At 39.1% G+C, this 18,927-nt stretch overlaps 1 protein-coding gene across 1 annotated transcript in view; it reads left to right on the top strand.

The window, feature by feature from the left end:
• The first annotated feature begins 367 nt into the window (after window positions 1-367).
• Window positions 368-18,927, top strand: part of ATG3 (autophagy related 3) — a 33,635-nt gene continuing 15,075 nt past the window's right edge. Inside the window, exons 1-5 of the mRNA XM_004706396.2 lie at window positions 368-611; window positions 3,699-3,740; window positions 11,493-11,542; window positions 15,221-15,291; window positions 16,946-17,053. Coding sequence (XP_004706453.1) covers window positions 540-611; window positions 3,699-3,740; window positions 11,493-11,542; window positions 15,221-15,291; window positions 16,946-17,053 — 343 coding nt within the window. The 5' untranslated portion in view covers window positions 368-539. The remainder of the gene's footprint in view (window positions 612-3,698; window positions 3,741-11,492; window positions 11,543-15,220; window positions 15,292-16,945; window positions 17,054-18,927) is intronic.

The raw sequence follows: 18,927 nt of genomic DNA, 5'->3' as shown, positions 1-18,927 counted from the left end.
GCATGCGCGGAGCCCACGGCGCAGGCGCATTCGATGTTACGCTTCCGGTGGGCGGGGAAAAGCCGACTGATCCCGCCCCTTTCTCGCGTCACGTGTCGGGAGCGTCCTATGTCACGTGAGCCCCAGGGGGCGGCAGAGCTACGGCAAGAGAGTGAGAGAGTCGGGGAAGCCGGAAGAGGCTTGAGGGAAGCCAAGAGGCGGGTGGAAGACCGCTCCGAAGCGGGCCAGGGGTGCGCGTGCGCCCGCCTCGCCCGCCGCCTCTCTCCCGCGCCCCGCCGCCCTCCCTCGCGGCCGGGTGACAGCTGGGCCCGGTCCGCCCGCCGAGCGCAGCCGAGTTCGCCGCGAGCGGGCTCCCGCCCTCGGAGAGCCGGCCGTCCCTCCCCGTCGTCCTCGCCTTGCCCGTCGGGGGGCGGAGGCGGCCGGGCGCCGGAGCGAGGCGCCAGCTGCGGGGACACAGTGTGACCGCCCGGTCCCTGTCCCGGGTCCGCCGGCTGCCTTTCCCCCTCGGTCGCGGGGCCGGCCGCGATTCCGGCCCCAGGATGCAGAATGTGATTAACACGGTGAAGGGCAAGGCGCTGGAAGTGGCCGAGTACCTGACCCCTGTGCTCAAGGTAAGCGGGCCGGCCGGCCCGGGGCCGTCAGGCACGCGCTTCAGTCGGCCCGGGCCGAGGACTGGGCGCCCGGGGGATGCAAGGACGTCAACTTGTGACTTCTGAAGTCGTTTCAAACTTTCTAAACGAGCATTTGGTTATCTTTTCTTTAAAAATGAAATCAGTTCATCTACAATAATGACATGTCGCCGGCTTGGGTTGTTTTTTTGTTTTTTTTTGCTTTCTAGTTTCATGGGAAGCCTCCATAAGTATCAAATTTCTCGTCCCAACTTGTTTTAAGTTTCAGAGAAACAAAAGTGAAAATTGTAATATTATCTCTCTTACCGCCCTTGCTAAGCAGCAAAACCTCGCCTTTCCCAAGCTTTTAAAACAGTGATAATTAGTTGTTGAACTTAAGTGGCACCAAGGAGTGACTTGACCTTGCTGCTTGTTGTCCATCTTTATTATGTGGACAACACAACAGTAATGCAGTGCTTTAAAAATATGACGTTAGTTACAACAAAGTTGTGCTATTTCAAGAATTAAATTTCTAGAAGTGGATTCATTTCTTTTTATAACAGATGCAAACATTTTTTTGTGTGTTTTATATTGATAGGCTTATTTGCCTTTCTGACAAAGTGAAGGAAATGGATGGCAAAATTTTGCTTTATTTTTTAAGTTTAGTTTTTGGTTAAAACTTCAGAATTGTTTAAAATGTGGAGATCAAATATTGGAAAGTTGGTTTTCTTTATTCAAGAAGCTAGGCCAGTATGCTAACAATAGTAGACAGTTTTTCCTTTCCTGCTGCCCTATTCTTTAGCATACTTGGCATTTCTAAGACTGATTTTCAAATAATCCCCTTACTAGACATGTTTCAAAAAGTATATGATTGAGAATTCCAATTCTTGTATTGTTTATATTTGTTTACTGTGAGACCCATCTTAATTAAGATTATTCAGTAAGCTACTTAAAGTTGAAAATTATTTTGACTTTTGAACAAATGTGTTTGTGTGAAGTGTTTTACCTTTTCAGAATAGTACCTCTACATAAATACACAAAATTTAAATAATATATACGTATTTCATTTCTTAGTTTCCAGAAGAGAGGAACAAGAGAAAACCCCTTACATTAAAAAGGTGAAAGGTTGAACTAATAAGGAAATATTTAGTGTGTTCCTTTTAAAATCAGGAAAGCAGAGCAAATGACCCGTTACTTTTCCCTCCTGTGGAAACAGTTTACAGAAAGAATCCTTTTCTGCTAGAGGTGAGAATGCAAAACAAAATATTCAGGAAAGAAGTAATGGCCGCCTTAAACCCCCAAACCACAGCTACTGTCAACGGAGTCAAAACTCCCCTCCTGCTTTGAGTTTCTGAAGCTGTAAATCTTTATGGGAGCAGAAAGCTTGGTCTTTCTCCTGAGAAACTGCTTGAGTAAGTTTGAACTCCCAACCTTGCTCTTAGCAGCTGACACTCAAACCACTGTACCACCTCACTCTGCTCACTGCCGTCAAGTCAATGCTGACTCATAGCGGCCCCTCAGAGTTGCTGGTAGTTTTGAACTGTCAACCATCAAGCTCACAGCCCAACACTTAAATCTCTACATGCGCAGTGCTCCATCTAGGACTCTCATGACCTCCTAGCAAGTAAAAGGAGCCGTGGGTATAGTGGGCTATGTGTTGGCTGTTAACTGCACACACACCTAGCAGGTAGACGCCATCGCCTCCTTGGCTGTATGACAAAGGAAACAAGTTAAAATGAAGGATTTCTTTTATTTCCTTTTTTTCTGAAGACCATAGTAAGAGCCAAAAGCCCACGTTCTCAAGATGATCATCATAATCCTCACAAACCCCATTCGCATATCTGGTCGTTGTTCACTCTTGTTTAAGCCATGCGGATCCTCTGTGTTACTGTCATACAGATTTTGCCTAGGGGTATTTTCTTTTGCTCTTACTTCAAGTTGTGGGTTCCTTCTTGGGCTACAAGGTCAGCAGCTTGAAACCACCAGGTGGTGCTTGGGAGAAAGGTGAGGTTTTCTACTGTCAAGATTTACAGGCTGGGAAACCCACAGTTGTAGTTCTGCCCTGTTCTGTAGGCTTGCTTTGAGTCGAGATGGACTCAGTGGCAGTGGATATCTTCATCCCTTCTCTCGCTGCTCTCTGCTTTATTTTTCTCGATGGCATTCTGTGTTTAATATATTTTTCCCTCCTCCAGAAGTTAAATTCCCTGTGAGGGAAAGAATGAATTTTATCTGTTTTACTCAATGCTGTATGCCCAGGTCTTAGACTGGCACACTGTGATACTACATTTAAATGGATCATATTCTTAAGATGAATTTTTTTGTTTTTTTTGTAAACTATCACAATTTATATATGACTTAAAATGTAGAAAAATATTAGTAAAATAACATTCTGACATTAGAGGAAAGAATTTACAAAATTTTCACTCTTGTAAAATAAGATCAGAATTACCATAAGGTGTGACATAGTGCAAGTCGGGCTGCCATCCACAAAGTGGCCAGTTCGAAACCACCAGCACTCCTCAGGAGAAAGACAGGGCTTTCTAGTCCCATAAACAGTTACTGCCTTGGAAACCCCCGGGGGTAGTTCTACCTTGACCTGTAGGGTTGCTCTGAGTCAGTATGACTCAGGGACAGTGAGTTTGGTTTGGTCATGTTTGTATAAACCTTTGAATTCTTTCCCAAAACACTGGTTCTGTTACAAAACACAACCAAATCCACTGCCATCAAGTCGACTGCGGCTCACTAGTGAACCTAAAGTGCCTTATAAGACAGCCGAATTGCCCTTGTTTATAAGACTGAATATTTTTGGAAGCAGGAAGCCTCATCTTCCTCCCACAGAAGGGCTTGTGGCTTTATACCTATCACCTTGCTCCACCACACCACCAATGCTCTTTTGTTGTAACACCTTATTATAATTGTTTTCATGTCCGTTTCACCTATTAGATTTGTTTATTCCTTGAGATCAGATTCATTTATTTATTTTTTGTCTGCCTCATATGCCAGGCAAATAGTTGCTCCACAGATGTTTTTTATTTAAATGAATAAAAAGTAGAAATTTATGTGACTCACTTATTCTTTTTTTAATTTTAGGAATCAAAGTTTAAAGAAACAGGAGCTATCAACCCAGAAGAGGTAATTGTTGGATAGATTTTAAGGTTATTAAATTTAGAGAAATAATTATTATATTAAAACCCTGCATTTTCTGCTTTGTAAGAAAAGCTTTTGAATGTCGCAATTTTAAGTAAAACTGGATTCTATTTACCATATTTAGGAACTTTAAACAATGTACTACTTGCTATAAAAGGAAAGGTTACTTCCCTCTTGATTTGCCACTTCTCCCATTGCTCTGTACTTCCTCTGTATTTAGAAATAAGGGTGGTGGAGGCATGGCCAAGATTCCCATGGCCACTTACCCTCCGCTCATCTCTGTCAGATTAGTCTGTGCAGTGGGCACTGTGATGTTCGCAGACTTGACTCTTTGCCCCAAATGGGTTTTCATGGCTTTCTGGTTGTAAACTCCACCCACTGGTGGGACATTCAGTGTTTTCTTAGTATTCAGGTTATATGGTTTTTTGTAACATACTTAACACTGATTCTTTTCTCCCAGTCTAATTTTCTATAAACTAGGTTATTTTGAAACTGCTTAGTGTTGGAAATAACAGCTATGTTATTGGCTAGTTGTATTTTTTTTTTAAACTTCTAACAAGACAAAGAGTTCTCTTTAATTCAGATAATTTCACTTTGTTTTCCATGAAAAAAAATGGAGAAAAAAATTGATTCAGAATCCTGGGCTACAATATCTTTTTAGAATCTGGTATTTATTATAAGTATCTAAGTTTGTATCAGACTTATTTTTGTTCTTAAAAAATGGAACAGAATTTATTTGAGGTTAATTTAAGCTCTCACTGAAAACACCACTCTTTGGTAATAGAGCTTAATTCATTATTTTGAAAGAAAAAATTTACAATACGGCACACAATAGGATCTTACTGCTGCTGTAAATTCCAAGACCGCAAGCCAGTGAATTAACTGGTCTTTCAATTTCCGATTGTGATGAAATAGTGGTTTATGTGTTGAGTCGCAAACCACAAAGTCAGTCGTTCGAAACCACCAGCCAATCTGTGGACGAAAGATACTAGCATGAAGAGTTACACTCAGAAACCTGCAGGGGTCTAGTCTGTCCTATAGGGTAGTGCTATGAGTCAGAATTGACTCAATGGCAGTGAATTTTTTTGGTTTTAGAAATCCAAGTGAATTCTAAGAAAATTTTGCTAAACAAAACCAGTCCAGATGGGTACCAAGCACATATAAAATGATCCTTGATTTTAGTAAAGGCACATAATGGTGTAGAAAGAACCTGGAAGACTTGACTTTAGATCAGCGGTTCTTAAACTGTGGGTCGCAACCCCTTTGGGGGGTCGAACCACCCTTTCACAGAGGTCGCCTGATTCATAACAGTAGCAAAATTACAGTTATGAAGTAGCAATGAAATTAAATTTGTGGTTGGGGGCCCACCACAACATGAGGAACTGTATCAAAGGGTCGCGGCATTAGGAAGGTTGAGACCATTGCTTTAGGTGAACTTCTTTTATTTTTCTTGTTCTCACTTGGGCAATGGTAAGTTGTCCAGGCTTAGGCCAGCTTCCTCATCTAAAATGTGAGATTTGGCCTAAATATTCTACTTATCGTAGTTATCTAGTGCTTCAGTAACACAAATGCCATAAGTTTGTGGATTAAAGGAACAGAAATCTATTTTCTCCTAGTCTTGAGGATTCAAGTCCAGGATCACAATCCTGGTCCCATGGATGCCATACATTCAGTCTTCCCCAGTAAGTGCATGCCTGTCTGTGTGCTGTTTTACTCTGTATAGAAAGAACTAGAGCCACCCTTCATTGGGAGAGCTTCCACAGATGCATGGATTACATTATGGGAGGTCAGGGATAGAGGTTAGGTTTCCAACAGATATTGTGGAGATAGTTTAGGCTTCATGAGTTCAGTGCCTTTAGTGCTCATGAAACTGGCATTGGATCTGAAGGAAATGAAAATTCTTGCCAAACAAAGCTGTAATGGAGACAGGGCTTTTGGAACTGCCGTTGCTAGGTGTCTCGAGTCACTTCTGACGCATGCTACCACGTGCACAACAGTGAAACCCTGCCTGCCTGTACCATCTTCCCCGCTGTGCTTCCACTGCTGCAGCCAGTGTCAGTCCGTTTGGTTAAAGGCCTTCCTCTTTCTCACGGTCATTCTACCAAACATGACGTCTTTCTTCGGGACTGGTCTCTTCTGAGAACATGTCCAAAGTACATCAGACAAAGTTTCTCTATCTTTTCCTCTACTGTGCAGTCTGGCTGTACTTCTTCCAAGATGTTTGGTCTTTAGGCAGTCCATGGAACTTTCAGTATTCTTCACCAGCACCATAATTCAAGTGCATTAATTCTTCTTTAGTCTTCCTTATTCAACAATCAAATTTCACATGCATATGAGGCAATTGAAAGTACTGTGGCTTGGGTCAGGCACACCCTAGTCCTCAAAGTAACATCCTTGCTTTTCAGAACTTTAAAGAGGTCTTGTGCAGCAGATTTACCCAATGCAATATGTCATTTGATCTCTTGACTGCTGTTTCCATGAGCAGTGGATTGACTGTGGATCCAAGCGAGACAAATCCTTGACAACTTCAACCTTTTGTCCATTTCTCATGATGTTACCTATTGGCCTAGTTGTGAAGATTTGGTTTTCTTTACATTGAGTTGTAATTCATACTCAAGGCTTCAATCCCCGATCTTCATCAGCAATTACTTTTAAGTCCTCTGCACATTAAGCAAGATTGTGTCATTTGCATATAGTGGGTAGTTAATAAGCCTTTTTCACTCCTGATGCCACATTCTTATAATCCAGCTTATTTGCTTAGTTTATTTGCTTATTTGCTTAGCTTAGCATACAGATTGAATAAGTATAGTGAGAGGATATAACCCTGAGGAAGCACACCTTTCCTGACTTGAAACCATGTGTAGTATTCCTTTGTCTTATTCAAACAGCTGCTTCGTGGTCCATATACAAGTTCTGTATGAGCATGATGACGTGTTTTGGAGTTCCCGTTCTTCTCAAGGTCATCCATAGTTTAAGATCTACTCGGTCAATTGCCTTTGCATTGTCAATAAAACACAAGTACAGTGAACCCTCGCCACTTCGCGCCTCGACTTCCGCGTCTTCACTCTATCGCGGTTTTTGCGTAATAGCGCATGCTCTGTCATTACTGCCACTGATTGGCTCATACTGTACACGCTTGATGCCATAAATAATATAATAAATAATAAATGATCATTGTAATGTCCAAAATGTTTTACTGTATTTTCCCTTTTTCGTTTAATAAATTGGGTCATACGAGTGTAATGGTGACTAAAGGGTGTTTTTTCATGTCCTCTATGCTCTAACTACGAAAATATTTGATTTACAAATAAGGAATCCTACTTCGTGGAATTTCATTTATCACGGTAGGGTCTAGAACCGATTAACCGCGATAAACGAGGGTTCACTGTAATCGTCTTTCTGGTATTCTCTACGTTCAACCAAGACCCATCTCGCATCAGCTGTGATATCCTTTGTTCCATGTCCTCTTCTCAATCTAACCTGAACCTCTGGAAGCTCCTGCCATGGTACTGCTACAACCATTATTGGATGATCTTAAAATTTACTTGTATGTGCTATTATTGGTATTGTTCTATAATTTGATCATTCTGTTGGGTCACCTTTCTTTGGAATGGGTACAAATATGATCTCTTCCATTCAGTTGGCCAGGTAGCTTTTATCCAGATTTCCTGGCATAGATGAATGAGTGCTTTCGGTGCTTCATCAGCTTGTTGAAACATTTCGATTGTTATTCCATCAATTTCTGGAGCTTTGTTTTTGGCTAATGCATTCAGTGGAGCTTGAACTTCTTCCTTTACTACTGTTGGTTCTTGCGCAGATACTACCTCCTGATATGGTGGGATGTCTATTAGTTTGTTTTGTATAATGACTGTATTCTTTCTATTTTCTTTTGATGCTTAATTTTGACCCTAGAGTCTTTCAGTATTACAACTCAAGGCTTGATTCTTTCATTTTCAAATATGCTGAGTGAGTTCTCTATTGGTTTCCTAACTCTAGGTCTTTACATATGTCATTATAATATAATAATTTATTTTCGAAAGCTGCTCTTTGAAATTTTCTGTTCAACTCTTTGATGTCATCATTTTTTCCACCTGGCTTAGCTACTCTACGATTATAAGCAAATTTCAGAGTCTCTTTTGATAGCTACTTTAATCTTTTCTTTTTCCTTCTCTCTTTAATGACCTTTTGCTTTCATGAATGATGTTCTTGATGTCATTCCACAGCTTATCTTCTGTCATTTGTGGGCAGTGCAGCAAATCTGTTACTGAGGTGTTCTTGATATTTAGGTGGGTTAGGCTCAAGGTTGTGTTTTGGTTCTCATGGATTCGTTTTCATTTTCTTCAGCATCCACCTGGACTTACATAGGAACAATTGATGGTCTGTTCCACAAGTCAGCCCTTTGGCCTGGCTTTAGCTGCTGATGTTGAGCTGCTCTATCATGTCGTCCCACAGATGTAGTCAGTTTGATTTCTGTGTGTTCCATCTGGGGAAGTCCGTGTGTAGAGTCGCCATTTGAGTTGTTGAAAAAGATATTTGCTATAAAAAAAGTTGGTCTTGCAAAATTCTATCTTGCAATTTCCAGTTTCATTTCTACCACCAATACCATATTTTCCAACTACTTTTCCTTCCTCTTTGTTTGAAACTTTTGCATTACCAGTAATTATCAGTACATCTTGATTGCATATTTGATTAATTTAGACTAAAAATGGTGTTAGAATTCTTCAATTTCTTCAGCACTAACTAGTGGTTGATGCATAAATTTGAATAATAGTTGTATTGATTGGATTTCCTTGAAGGTTGATAGGTATAATCCTAGTACAGTCATTTTTTTTCAAGATACATCATGAACATGTCCCTTTTTGACAATGAGTGCAATGCCTTTCCTCTTGATTGTGCCTTTTCCAGCATAGTAAACCGTCTAATGTTCTGGTTCAGATTGGCAACACTAATTTAGCATTAGCTCACTAATGCTTGGGATATTGATTTTTATGTGTTATATTTTTTACTTCCAATTTTCATAGATTCATACTTTGTACATTCCAAGTTCTTATTAGATTTTTGCAGCCATTTCTTCTCGTTTTCAATTTTGCCCCATCAGGAAATGAGGTCAAGAAGACTTTACTCTCACATGGACTTTATTCCATGACTCTACTTTGAAAATGTAGCTCCGCCTCAGTCATATTTGAGCTTTCTGACCCGAGGCACTCATTTATGACATTATCTCGGACAATGTTCTACTTCTGTTTCGTAGACTCTCAGTATGTGACAATGTTTTGATTAGCCATAATATTTTCAGCAGCTATCCTATAAAGTGGACAGCTGATTCCTTCTTTGTAGTCTGTTCTTAGTCTGGAAACTGCTGTTCACTTTGGGTGACCCTGCTGGCATTTGCAATATCAGTGACATAGCTTCCAGCATCACAGCAATACACAAGCCACCACAGTACAACAAACGGACAGACAAGTAGTGGACTCTTAAAACTAAGCATCTGAAATCAAGAGCAGAGATGACAGTGTTCTGTTCTTATATCCTTAGATCGTAGATTCCCAAACTTATTTGGCCTACTTTCCCCTTTTCAGGGAAAAACAACAAAACTCATCCCTTCAGTAATGAAAACTTTTGTACTATAGCTCATAATCCAGGATAAAGTATTAGGTATCTTCCATCAACCTGATACCTGGATCATTCCAGTGTCCCCCATGGTACGGTATCCCCCACTTTTGGAAACACTGGCTTGGACTTTATGCCCTCTGTGGAGATGTCTAATTGATAAATAGTTGAAGTTAAATATGAAGCTGTGTATGGTCATTGGATAAAAAGTTAACTTTTAAAACCGGCATTAATCTAATAGTGTTTTAACTAGCTAGAAATAAAGGAAAGCTGGTGGAATCGTGGGCTAAGCTTTGGGCTGTTAACGTATAGGTCAGGGGCTGCTTTGTGGGAGAAAAATGAGTCAGTCAACTTGATGGCAGTGGGTATTAGCTAAAACTGCGTTCATGTGGGATGTGTGTATGGCTTGATTAAGGAGAGTACTATTCATAGAAGGCAGCTTGAGAAATAGTTGCTCACCAAATTTTTAATATCACTTATCTTGATGGAGGTACTCATTTTATATATGAAGGGGGGATAAAAATTAGTGGGGAAATGGAATTAAAAGGAAATTTTCTACGAGGTTTTTGAAGCCCCTTCTGTTTGATGATAAATCTCACAAGAGAATATTTAATTACTGAGTAAAAGCTGTTGTAAGCAATATTGATAATGTAGAAATTTGAGTCCATTTCTATCTTACATTTAGCTTATTTGAACATAAACAAGTAGTAGTCGTTGTAAATTGTTAATGAGGATAGATGGGCGCTTGTGCAATTCCTTTCTCTTAGGGTTTTTTTATTATCTTTTGGTAGTTTTAATTTTTTTTAATGCCATCAGGCATGAGGAGGGGGAAGTATTGGGATCTTAGGACTTTGAGGAAGTATCTTTAACTTTGAGGAATTTTTACTTTTTTGCTATGCTTTTACTGTTGGTGGTGGTAAATTAGTTTATTGTAACAGCAGTGGTAATTGTAGCAGCTGGTTGCAGTAAATCTAAAATGCTTCAAACTTGGGAAAGAGCATTTTTGCTTTTTGTTTTACCTCACCAGTTTAAATAATAAAGCTTATTAAAAGAACAAACACAAAGTTGCTGTTGGAAATACTACTATCGGTCTTACAATATTGCTAAATCTTAACCCTGTTGATGTATTATTCTAAAAGAGGTTATTCTCAGAGTTTGTATTTGATAGACTTACTTTCTGAAATTGCTAATGTGTAAAGACATGCTTTTTCCTGAGAGGCATTAGAAGATTAAAGATACTACAACACTTTTGCTGTGGAATAAACTCATGAACAAAATAAAGCAAGGGAAGTGAGAGTTGTTATGAAATACAAATAATTGGGAAAGTATGTGTGCACTTTACTTGAATTGGGACATTGAAAATTATGTTTAACAGGCTTTTACTTTCTGCTCTCAAGAATAAACTGAGTTGCTGTCCGCAGATAAAGCTAGCTCTTGCCTAATTCTCAAAACGGGACACTATTCCTACCTCAATCTGTTGATGTTGGTTTTTTTGCTGTTGTTGGAGCAAAACAAAAAAAGGCTTGTTTGCTTAGTCAATTTCTTAATTAGCCAGATATTTTAAAAATCATCCCCGAAGTTTTTTTCTGCCTTCTTTGGCACTACATTTCTCTGTTTTGAATGGTTCCTTTAAGACTGAAAGAAGCTTTAAAATTGGCCATTATCTAAATTAAGGGGAAACGAGGAGAAAAAGTATCATGCATTGTGATCTAATCAGGTAACCTTACATTAGAGGCTTGTTTAAGTTTGACAACTTAAACTTTTTTTCAGAAGTTTTCACCCAGTAGCAAGAGTCTCTCTACATTTTATTTGTAGAGTCCTGTAGCCTTGTCTTCATTGATTGTATGATACTCTATGCTATTAGCATTATTTATCTACCGATAAAAATAACATATTTAAAATATAACAGTAAGACTTGTTTTCTTTCAAGAGTTACTTGAATTTGTATGAATATTAAGAATGTAGCTCTCACAATAATCAAAAATAACTTTTCAGACAAATAAATTAGGTTTAACGCTGTTTAAAATCTAGTTTAAGATCTGACCAAAGTTTTGTAGAGTGATTGGTTTGGTATCTTACCATGCTACATGTAGTGATGCGTAACTTTTCTTTTCAAACCCTGACTAGTTTGTGGCCGCTGGAGATCATTTAGTCCACCACTGTCCAACATGGCAATGGTAAGTACACTTGAGTAGACACAAAAGAAACAAGTATGGCTGCAGCCCCTCCTGGGTGCCTTCCTGCTGAGGCTTATGTGGGGAGTGACATGTCCCAAAAGAGCTTTGTTAACATTACAAGAGGCCAAAGACCAGAGAGAGGCCTGGGTGTCCTGTGCAAATAATTGCATCCTTGAGATTTTGTAACCTGTTAACTTCCTTATTAAAGCCCACAATGGTGAGTTTTGTCTGAATAATTATCCAACCCAGCTAGAGTACAGTGTGCTGTGGGAGGGACCAAACCAGAACAAACTCCTGCCATAAGTAAGTCCATGTTAAGTCTTAATGCAAAGCAAACCCTAAACAGGGTAGAGCTGTGGGTTTCCGAGACTGTAACTCTTTACCAGAGTTGAAAGCCTGGTCTTCTGCCTAAGGAGTGGCTGGGTGGTTTCGAACTGCTGACCTTGTATTTAGAAAAGCCCAATGCATAACAACTCAGCCACCTGGTGCCAATTGGAAAGAAGGTTGGAAGATGGGGCATGTCTTACCTCCACCTCATAGAAATCAGCCCATGGCAGCTGAGGCTGATAACGGTGATTTCTCCTCTCCATTGCTTAGTTAAAGGCAGTCAGACCCCACTGACCCCCATCCTAAGTAATTCTGTTAAATTCCTCCGGTGGAAAATGCCCCAATTCTTGGCTTCGCACGAGAAAGAAACTCACTGCAAAACTGGTTTGTGATCTTAGTGAGCTTTATAAAGGATAGCAGACGTTTCAGGTTTCACACAGGCCTGCGGCCAGAGAGACCGCAGCACGAGGGACAGCCGGAAAAGGAGGAGGGAGGTCTCTCGGTTCAGGCTCTTTTAGGGCCTTCCCTTGGGAGGCGTGGTGAAGGTGCTGGTTGACCCCCTTGGCTTAGTTCAGCCCACCTGGCCTAGATTAGGACCCACCCAAGTATACTGGCTTCTTACATCTTCCTCTAGGGGGCCCCTAGGCATGGAGAGGAACAACCCCCCCCTATCCAGCTACCGAACAATTTCTTTATGAGTACAAATGAATGTTATAAAATTGGGGGCAAGGGATTCTAGAACTAATAAGGTTCTAATTGATGTTTTTAAATATTTAAAAATCTTAAATAATTAAATCATTTTAAACCAGAATTAGCACTCTTTTCTGTCTGTGGTCTTTTATTTCCCTTAGTTTTTATATTTAACTTATACCCAAGACAGTTGTTCCTGCTTTTAATCATTTTTAATTTTCTAGGGTGTGGTAGGCCAGGTTAACTAAAGAATCAAATCCTGAGCCACTCAAATGTGTAAGAAAGAGCTTTATTTCAAGAAGTAATTGTGTATCAAGCAAACATCCTAGCCCAGTCCAGATCAATCCATAAGTCCAATATTAGTCCATAAATCCCTCTTCTGACTTACGCAGCCACATGGAATGATGCAGAATTCAGGAAGATCACAGGTCAGGCAGGTGGATGCAAAGTCCTGTGAATCCAATGGCAGTGACTGTATCTCCAGGGCTCTGGCAGCAATCTAGGTCAGCCAGCAGGAAAGGTGAATGCAGGGAGAGGGGAAGGTTCCCAGCACCCTCTTTATGAGAAGGCCACGCCCACAAGGAGTCACCATCAGGTTGTGACCTGATTGACAGGCTGGACTCCACTACACTCTTCTATATCTTCAAGTTGACATGAAATTATGTAACTACCACATAGGGCATTGATATTTATGTATCATTAAAAGCTAAAATGGCAGGTGTATTATTACATCCTTTTCCCCCTTCTGTGTTTCTCAGTACCATATTTAAAACAGATTGTATTGTATACGCTCCCTGATTTTAGTAAGGGTTGTTGCTTTACCCACCACCCACCCCACCCTATCTAAATTGTTTGTTAAAAATGTATATACTGAATTTTGATCTTAATTTAGATATATGCGAAGTCAAAATGTATATACTGAATTCTGATCTTAATTTAGATATATATGAAGTGAAATAGATATGGAAAACAGATTAATTTTGTAAAAACTGAACTAATTTAAGATTTTCTTGATAACTATTATTTCTATGATACAATGTCATATGTATTGATAAGTATACACTTATGATATACATTTTGCATATTCTGATTCCTTTGTTAAATCCCATAATTATTTGGTTAGCTTAGACATGATTTATGGCATTGTGTACACATGTGGTCAGGATCTTTTAAAGTAGACATTCAGAGTTTATGAATTGTGCAGCTTGAAATCATTTTACTATAATTTAGAACTCATTTAAATCTTACTCCAGTGCCTGTTCTTTTGGCTGCCTTATGGATCCAAAGGAATAATCCATTTCAAGTCCGCGGTAGAAACAAGTTCTTGCCATGCCATGCTTTCCTGTGTACAAGGCCCAGAACCCTAAAGAACATCCTCTCAGTGCCTATAGCATTTGCTTGACCGTGAGGAATGACTTGGGAATGGCCTAAAGCAACCCACAGGGCTGCCAAATCATAATGGAGAATTTCGTGGTTTATCTTGTGCTTAAAACCTGTCTGTGGACTGAAGTTTAAGAAGGTAACAGCACTAAATTTATGCTTTTATATTTGTGTGACAGGCACCAGATGCCACCCTAGATCTGGCTAGTTCTAATAGAGTTAACAGAAAAATCTTTGAACAAATGCTTCCTGAGGGATTCCAGGGTATCCTAGAAGAGTGGGAAGCATTGTTACTGGCTTTGGCCCACAGAGGGAGTAGTGGTCAAGGGCAGTACCCTGGGGTCTCTGGCTTCCTCCTGGTGGTTCCACCGTTTGGTTTTGTGACCCTGGGCAATTTGACTTTATTAAGCTTTTGTTTACTTAACTGTAAAGTGGGGATATTAATATTAGCTAGTTTTTATTAGGATTAAAATTTTAAAATACAGATTAAAATTTTAATTTGTGACACTTAAGTATTCAGTAAAAGTTTGTTTTTAGTCATCATTCTCAACATTATCATTTTGTGATTCAAAGGATCTCGTATCCCTGAGTTCTGATTTTCATACAGTTATAGGAATGGGATCTTGCCAACAACCTACTTTGTTATGTAATGTAATGCAGCATTTTTTCCTGCCTCTTGGCTTGAAGATGAGCATTGCTTTAGGACTGAAAATATGAATGAGCATATACACACTAGGGAATGGAATTTTTTTATTTGCAGACAAATATAATACTTGTTCAATCTATATTATTCTAACCCCTTTGTCTAATATCAAATTATCTTAGAGCTACATATTTTAGTGCATTTAGCTTTTAAAGGTGAATTATGCTTTTCAGTGCTCTGAGCCAAAATATGCCGAGTCAATCATTAAATGACATTCTATCCAAAATAGTAGTAAAATAGTTTTCTTGGAAGTATGATGTAGATTTTGTTTTCTTTTTAACATTTTACTGTAGTTTGCATAAAATTTAACAGAGCAAATCATCAGTGTTCCATTCAGCAATTTATACACATTTTGTTTCATGACATTTTCAAATCCTCAGTGTAACAGTGCTCTGTCCACTTCTTCCCTGGGCCTTTGTCCATGACCCTCCTTTCCTGCCCCTTCCAGTGTCTGAACATTCTTTTTGGCAAATGCTAAGCCAAGTTGGGTAGTTTTGAGACTTAGATGTGATGATATCTTCATTCCGTATTACCTTCTAAAAGTTTGTGTCTCTGTGTACCTTTTATTGTTTCCAAAGGGCTACAGGGGAAGAATCCAAAGTGAAGGCCTACTTACCAAAAGGCAAACAATTTTTGGTAACCAAAAATGGTAAGAATTCTGTTGTACACATTAGAGAATGGTTAACAGTTTTGTTTAAAACAAAAACACAACATTTTAACATTTAATGGTCTTAATCTGTACTTAAAACTGTGTTTACAGATTGTGGTTCTCAGATAACAATTTAGAAATTTAATGAAACCCTGTATTTTCTGTTGCTGGGGTTTTTGTTTTGTTTTTTTCCCATTTAACTTTTATCTCCCTCAGCTCCTCTTCCACCAACCCACCCCCCCAAAAAAACCCAAGCATCTAATATAATTGGAAGAAGAGAGCTCAAAGCACAAAGTTGACCTTTGTCTAATTGGATTTTTTTTTTAGTTGATGTCATAATCTGTTTAGATACTTGATGTTAATTTTTCATAGGTATACATTCTTCATGAAAAGATGAAATTGATGGGCCTCTCATAGTGTCCCGTGCCAGAGTGAACTGTAACCCCGAACCATTCCCTGGCTCTATCCCATGGGCGTTGGGCACTAAAGTGGGTTGCACAGTGGAAAAAAGAAAAGAAAAGATGAACTTGATAACTACGTTATACATGTAAAATCTCCAAAATAAAGATTATATTTTTCATTTTGTCATTGAAAATGAAATTTCGCTCTCTCTGCCATTGAGTCATACTAACGTGTAGCGATCCTATAGGACCAGGTAGAACTGTTCTGGGAATTTCTGAGACTGTAACTCTTTACAGGAATAGAAAGTCCCATCATTCTCCCTTGGAGCAACTGGTGGTTTGGAACTACTAACCTTTTGGATTGCAACCCAACTCATAACCTTTAAGCCACCTGGGCTGCTCTGAAGGATTTCTTATAGTCACACAAATATTTTTGAAACAGGCACTGTTTTTATAAACTTGATTTGAAAGCACCAAATGTTATCATAATCCCCATTTAATAGCAAAGCAGTACATTGATTTCTCTTCAAATATAACCGGTATAGAAAGGGAAAGCAATTATGTATGAGACACAAATTTTTTCTTACCTTTTGCATATTTTTTTCTTATTGCAGTTGATAATTATTATACCCTCCAATGTTAAAAAAGAAAAAAATCAGATTTGTTAATCCTTTGTTAGGTGCTTTTACTTTGCAGTTTCTCAGTGTTAGGATTATAAAAACTGACACCTGTTCATTGCCTTGGCAGCAGTATTGTCTGAAAGAATAAAACTCAGCTGTTAGGGGACTTTAAGGCACTCTTTTATGAAAACTGGAACTTAAATGATGAATTTTACATTGAACGTTCCTTCAGCTTTGCAAACAGGAGGTCACTTGTTCCCTCCCTCCTTGGGCATGACAGGTGGTGCCTCCCTGTTGTGAGTGTAAGACCATTGAAAGAAGGTATGATTCCTAAGCCAGGGGTTGGATAACACCACCTCTGACCTCAGCCTGGGTTCTCACAGACTGTCAGGTAAGGAAGGTATTGAACACTCGGAGCAGACCATTTTCTCCTGTCTTCTGACACGGATACTTTGGGGAACATTAATGTAACTGAATAATTAAGTGTCTGCACTGAATACTACTATAAATCACTTTCATTAGAAATGAAATGTATTGATGCAGTTATAGCTTTGTAGGATGAAACTATGAAAAACTAATGGACTTATGATTAGCATGGCTTATGCTGTAACTATATTTGCCATTTTTTAATAGTGCCATGTTATAAGCGGTGCAAACAGATGGAGTATTCAGATGAATTGGAAGCTATCATTGAAGAAGATGATGGTGATGGGGGATGGGTAGATACATATCACAACGCAGGTAAGAGGAGACCAGGATGCTATATATTCATTTTTAATTGTCTTAAAGTCTTTAGTAAAAAGCGTTGCTCAAACAGAGGGGGCATGGCCTGTGCAGTTTTGTCCCCTGTAACTTTCATCTGAGGGAAGTAGGGGGACATATTGGCAAAATAAAATATGCAAGATTTCTGTAATTCTTCAATTGTAGTTTGAAAATATCCATATTTTTGTATTTCTAAATAAAGAAGAAATAAAGCGAATCAGAAATACTGAGTGTGCGTTCTGTATAACTGTAGAGTCCCTTGGTTATATGTCATTCTTCTACTGGAACATGAGCTCCTTGAGGCTAAGAAATGTATCCTATTAACATTTACTTTATCCAGATAACACAATTAAAATACCCGGCATTGAACAGTACTTAATACTTATTGAGTGCTTATTAAAAGATATTAAATACTGTAAGCTCCATGAAGGCAGAGATTGTTGAATTCTCAATATATCATAGTTCCTGTTATAGAATTTGTTAAGTAAGTGTTAGAGCATATTGACTGAATGTAAAGCCTTTCGTAAGCATTTGTTTACAAATGTAACTGTAAGTGCTTAATGTTGCATGAAGAAAGTATGTTCAGCGTTTATATCTTGGCTATTGGAAGCAAGTTTTCCTCTTAAGTTATCTAGACTAGGTGATACAAGTATTTAAAGCAGTTGTAAGGAAGGGCTTCTCACTTTGGTCCAGTTGTCACTTTGGACCAGATAATGCTATGTGGTGGGAGGCTTTCTCAGGCATTGTAGAATGCCGATCTTTCTCTGACCTCTGCACACTGGATGCCAGTAGCAGCATCCCAGTAAAACAGGGCTAAGTGATATATATAGTACAAAGTACCTCTTTAGGTCTGTTTCTCTTCTATTTGGACAAGGACGCTGCCAGGTATTTTCATATGGACAGAAGGCCCAGATTCAGAACTTTTATCTAGTTGTTTTAACATAGCTTGGGCCTCTGGCTCTGGATCTGAAATATGTGGTTTTAATGAGTGTGACTGTTGCTGTGTCAAGAACTACAGGAGATAACAAATTCAACAAATTATCAAAATAATTCCTATCTTCCTTCCTTCCACTGAGTAGTGTGCTCTTAGACCGTGACTTCTATCCTCCTCCAAAATCGTTCAGCTGCTTGCTGTAATTTTCCCATGAAATTTTCTGGAAGGTGTAAGCAGTACATTTTTAGTAAAATTGTCTGCTGACTGGCTACGAGCCATTGGTTACAGTACTATGTTTCTAATGTTAAGTTAATGAGTTACTACTTCATCTACTTGTAACTCATTCCATAAAAAATCTCCCAAATCCAGGAACATATTTAAAATGTCTTTATAGAAATCTATGAGAAATTGAATGAACAACACAGGTTTTCCTTATTGACACGAGAAAAATAGTACTTTCATATATGGAAAACCACATAGCATTATACTGCAGCTTACATGATATATGGACCCCTGGTGGCATCATAGTTGTAGGTTGGGCTGTGATCTGCAAGGTGAGCAGTTCTAAACCAGCAGGAGCTCTGAGAAAGACTGGGCTTTACTAATGTAAACAGTTATAGCTTTGGAGACTCAAGGGGCAGTTGTTTTACCCTGTCCTGTGGGGTGGCTATGAGTCGGCATTGACTCTGGGAGTAAGTAAAAAAAAAACCTGATTTATATAGTAAATTATAACTAATATTTATGAGAGATCTATAAAATCTTAGGTTTAAGCTAGTGGTTCTCATCCTGTGGGTCATGCATGACCCCTTTGGGGGTAGAGTGACCCTTTCACAGGGGTCACCCAATTCATAACAGTAGCAAAATGACAGTTATGAAGTAGCAATGAAAATAATTTTATGGTTGGGGGGGTCACCACAAC

The sequence above is a fragment of the Echinops telfairi genome, unplaced genomic scaffold (genome assembly GCF_000313985.2).
Source record: "Echinops telfairi isolate 266 unplaced genomic scaffold, ASM31398v2 ScPeMD7_6;HRSCAF=24_0, whole genome shotgun sequence".
Classification (NCBI taxonomy): domain Eukaryota; kingdom Metazoa; phylum Chordata; class Mammalia; order Afrosoricida; family Tenrecidae; genus Echinops; species Echinops telfairi.
Note: the sequence above shows the minus strand (reverse complement) of the source record. Positions and strands in the feature narration are given on the sequence as shown.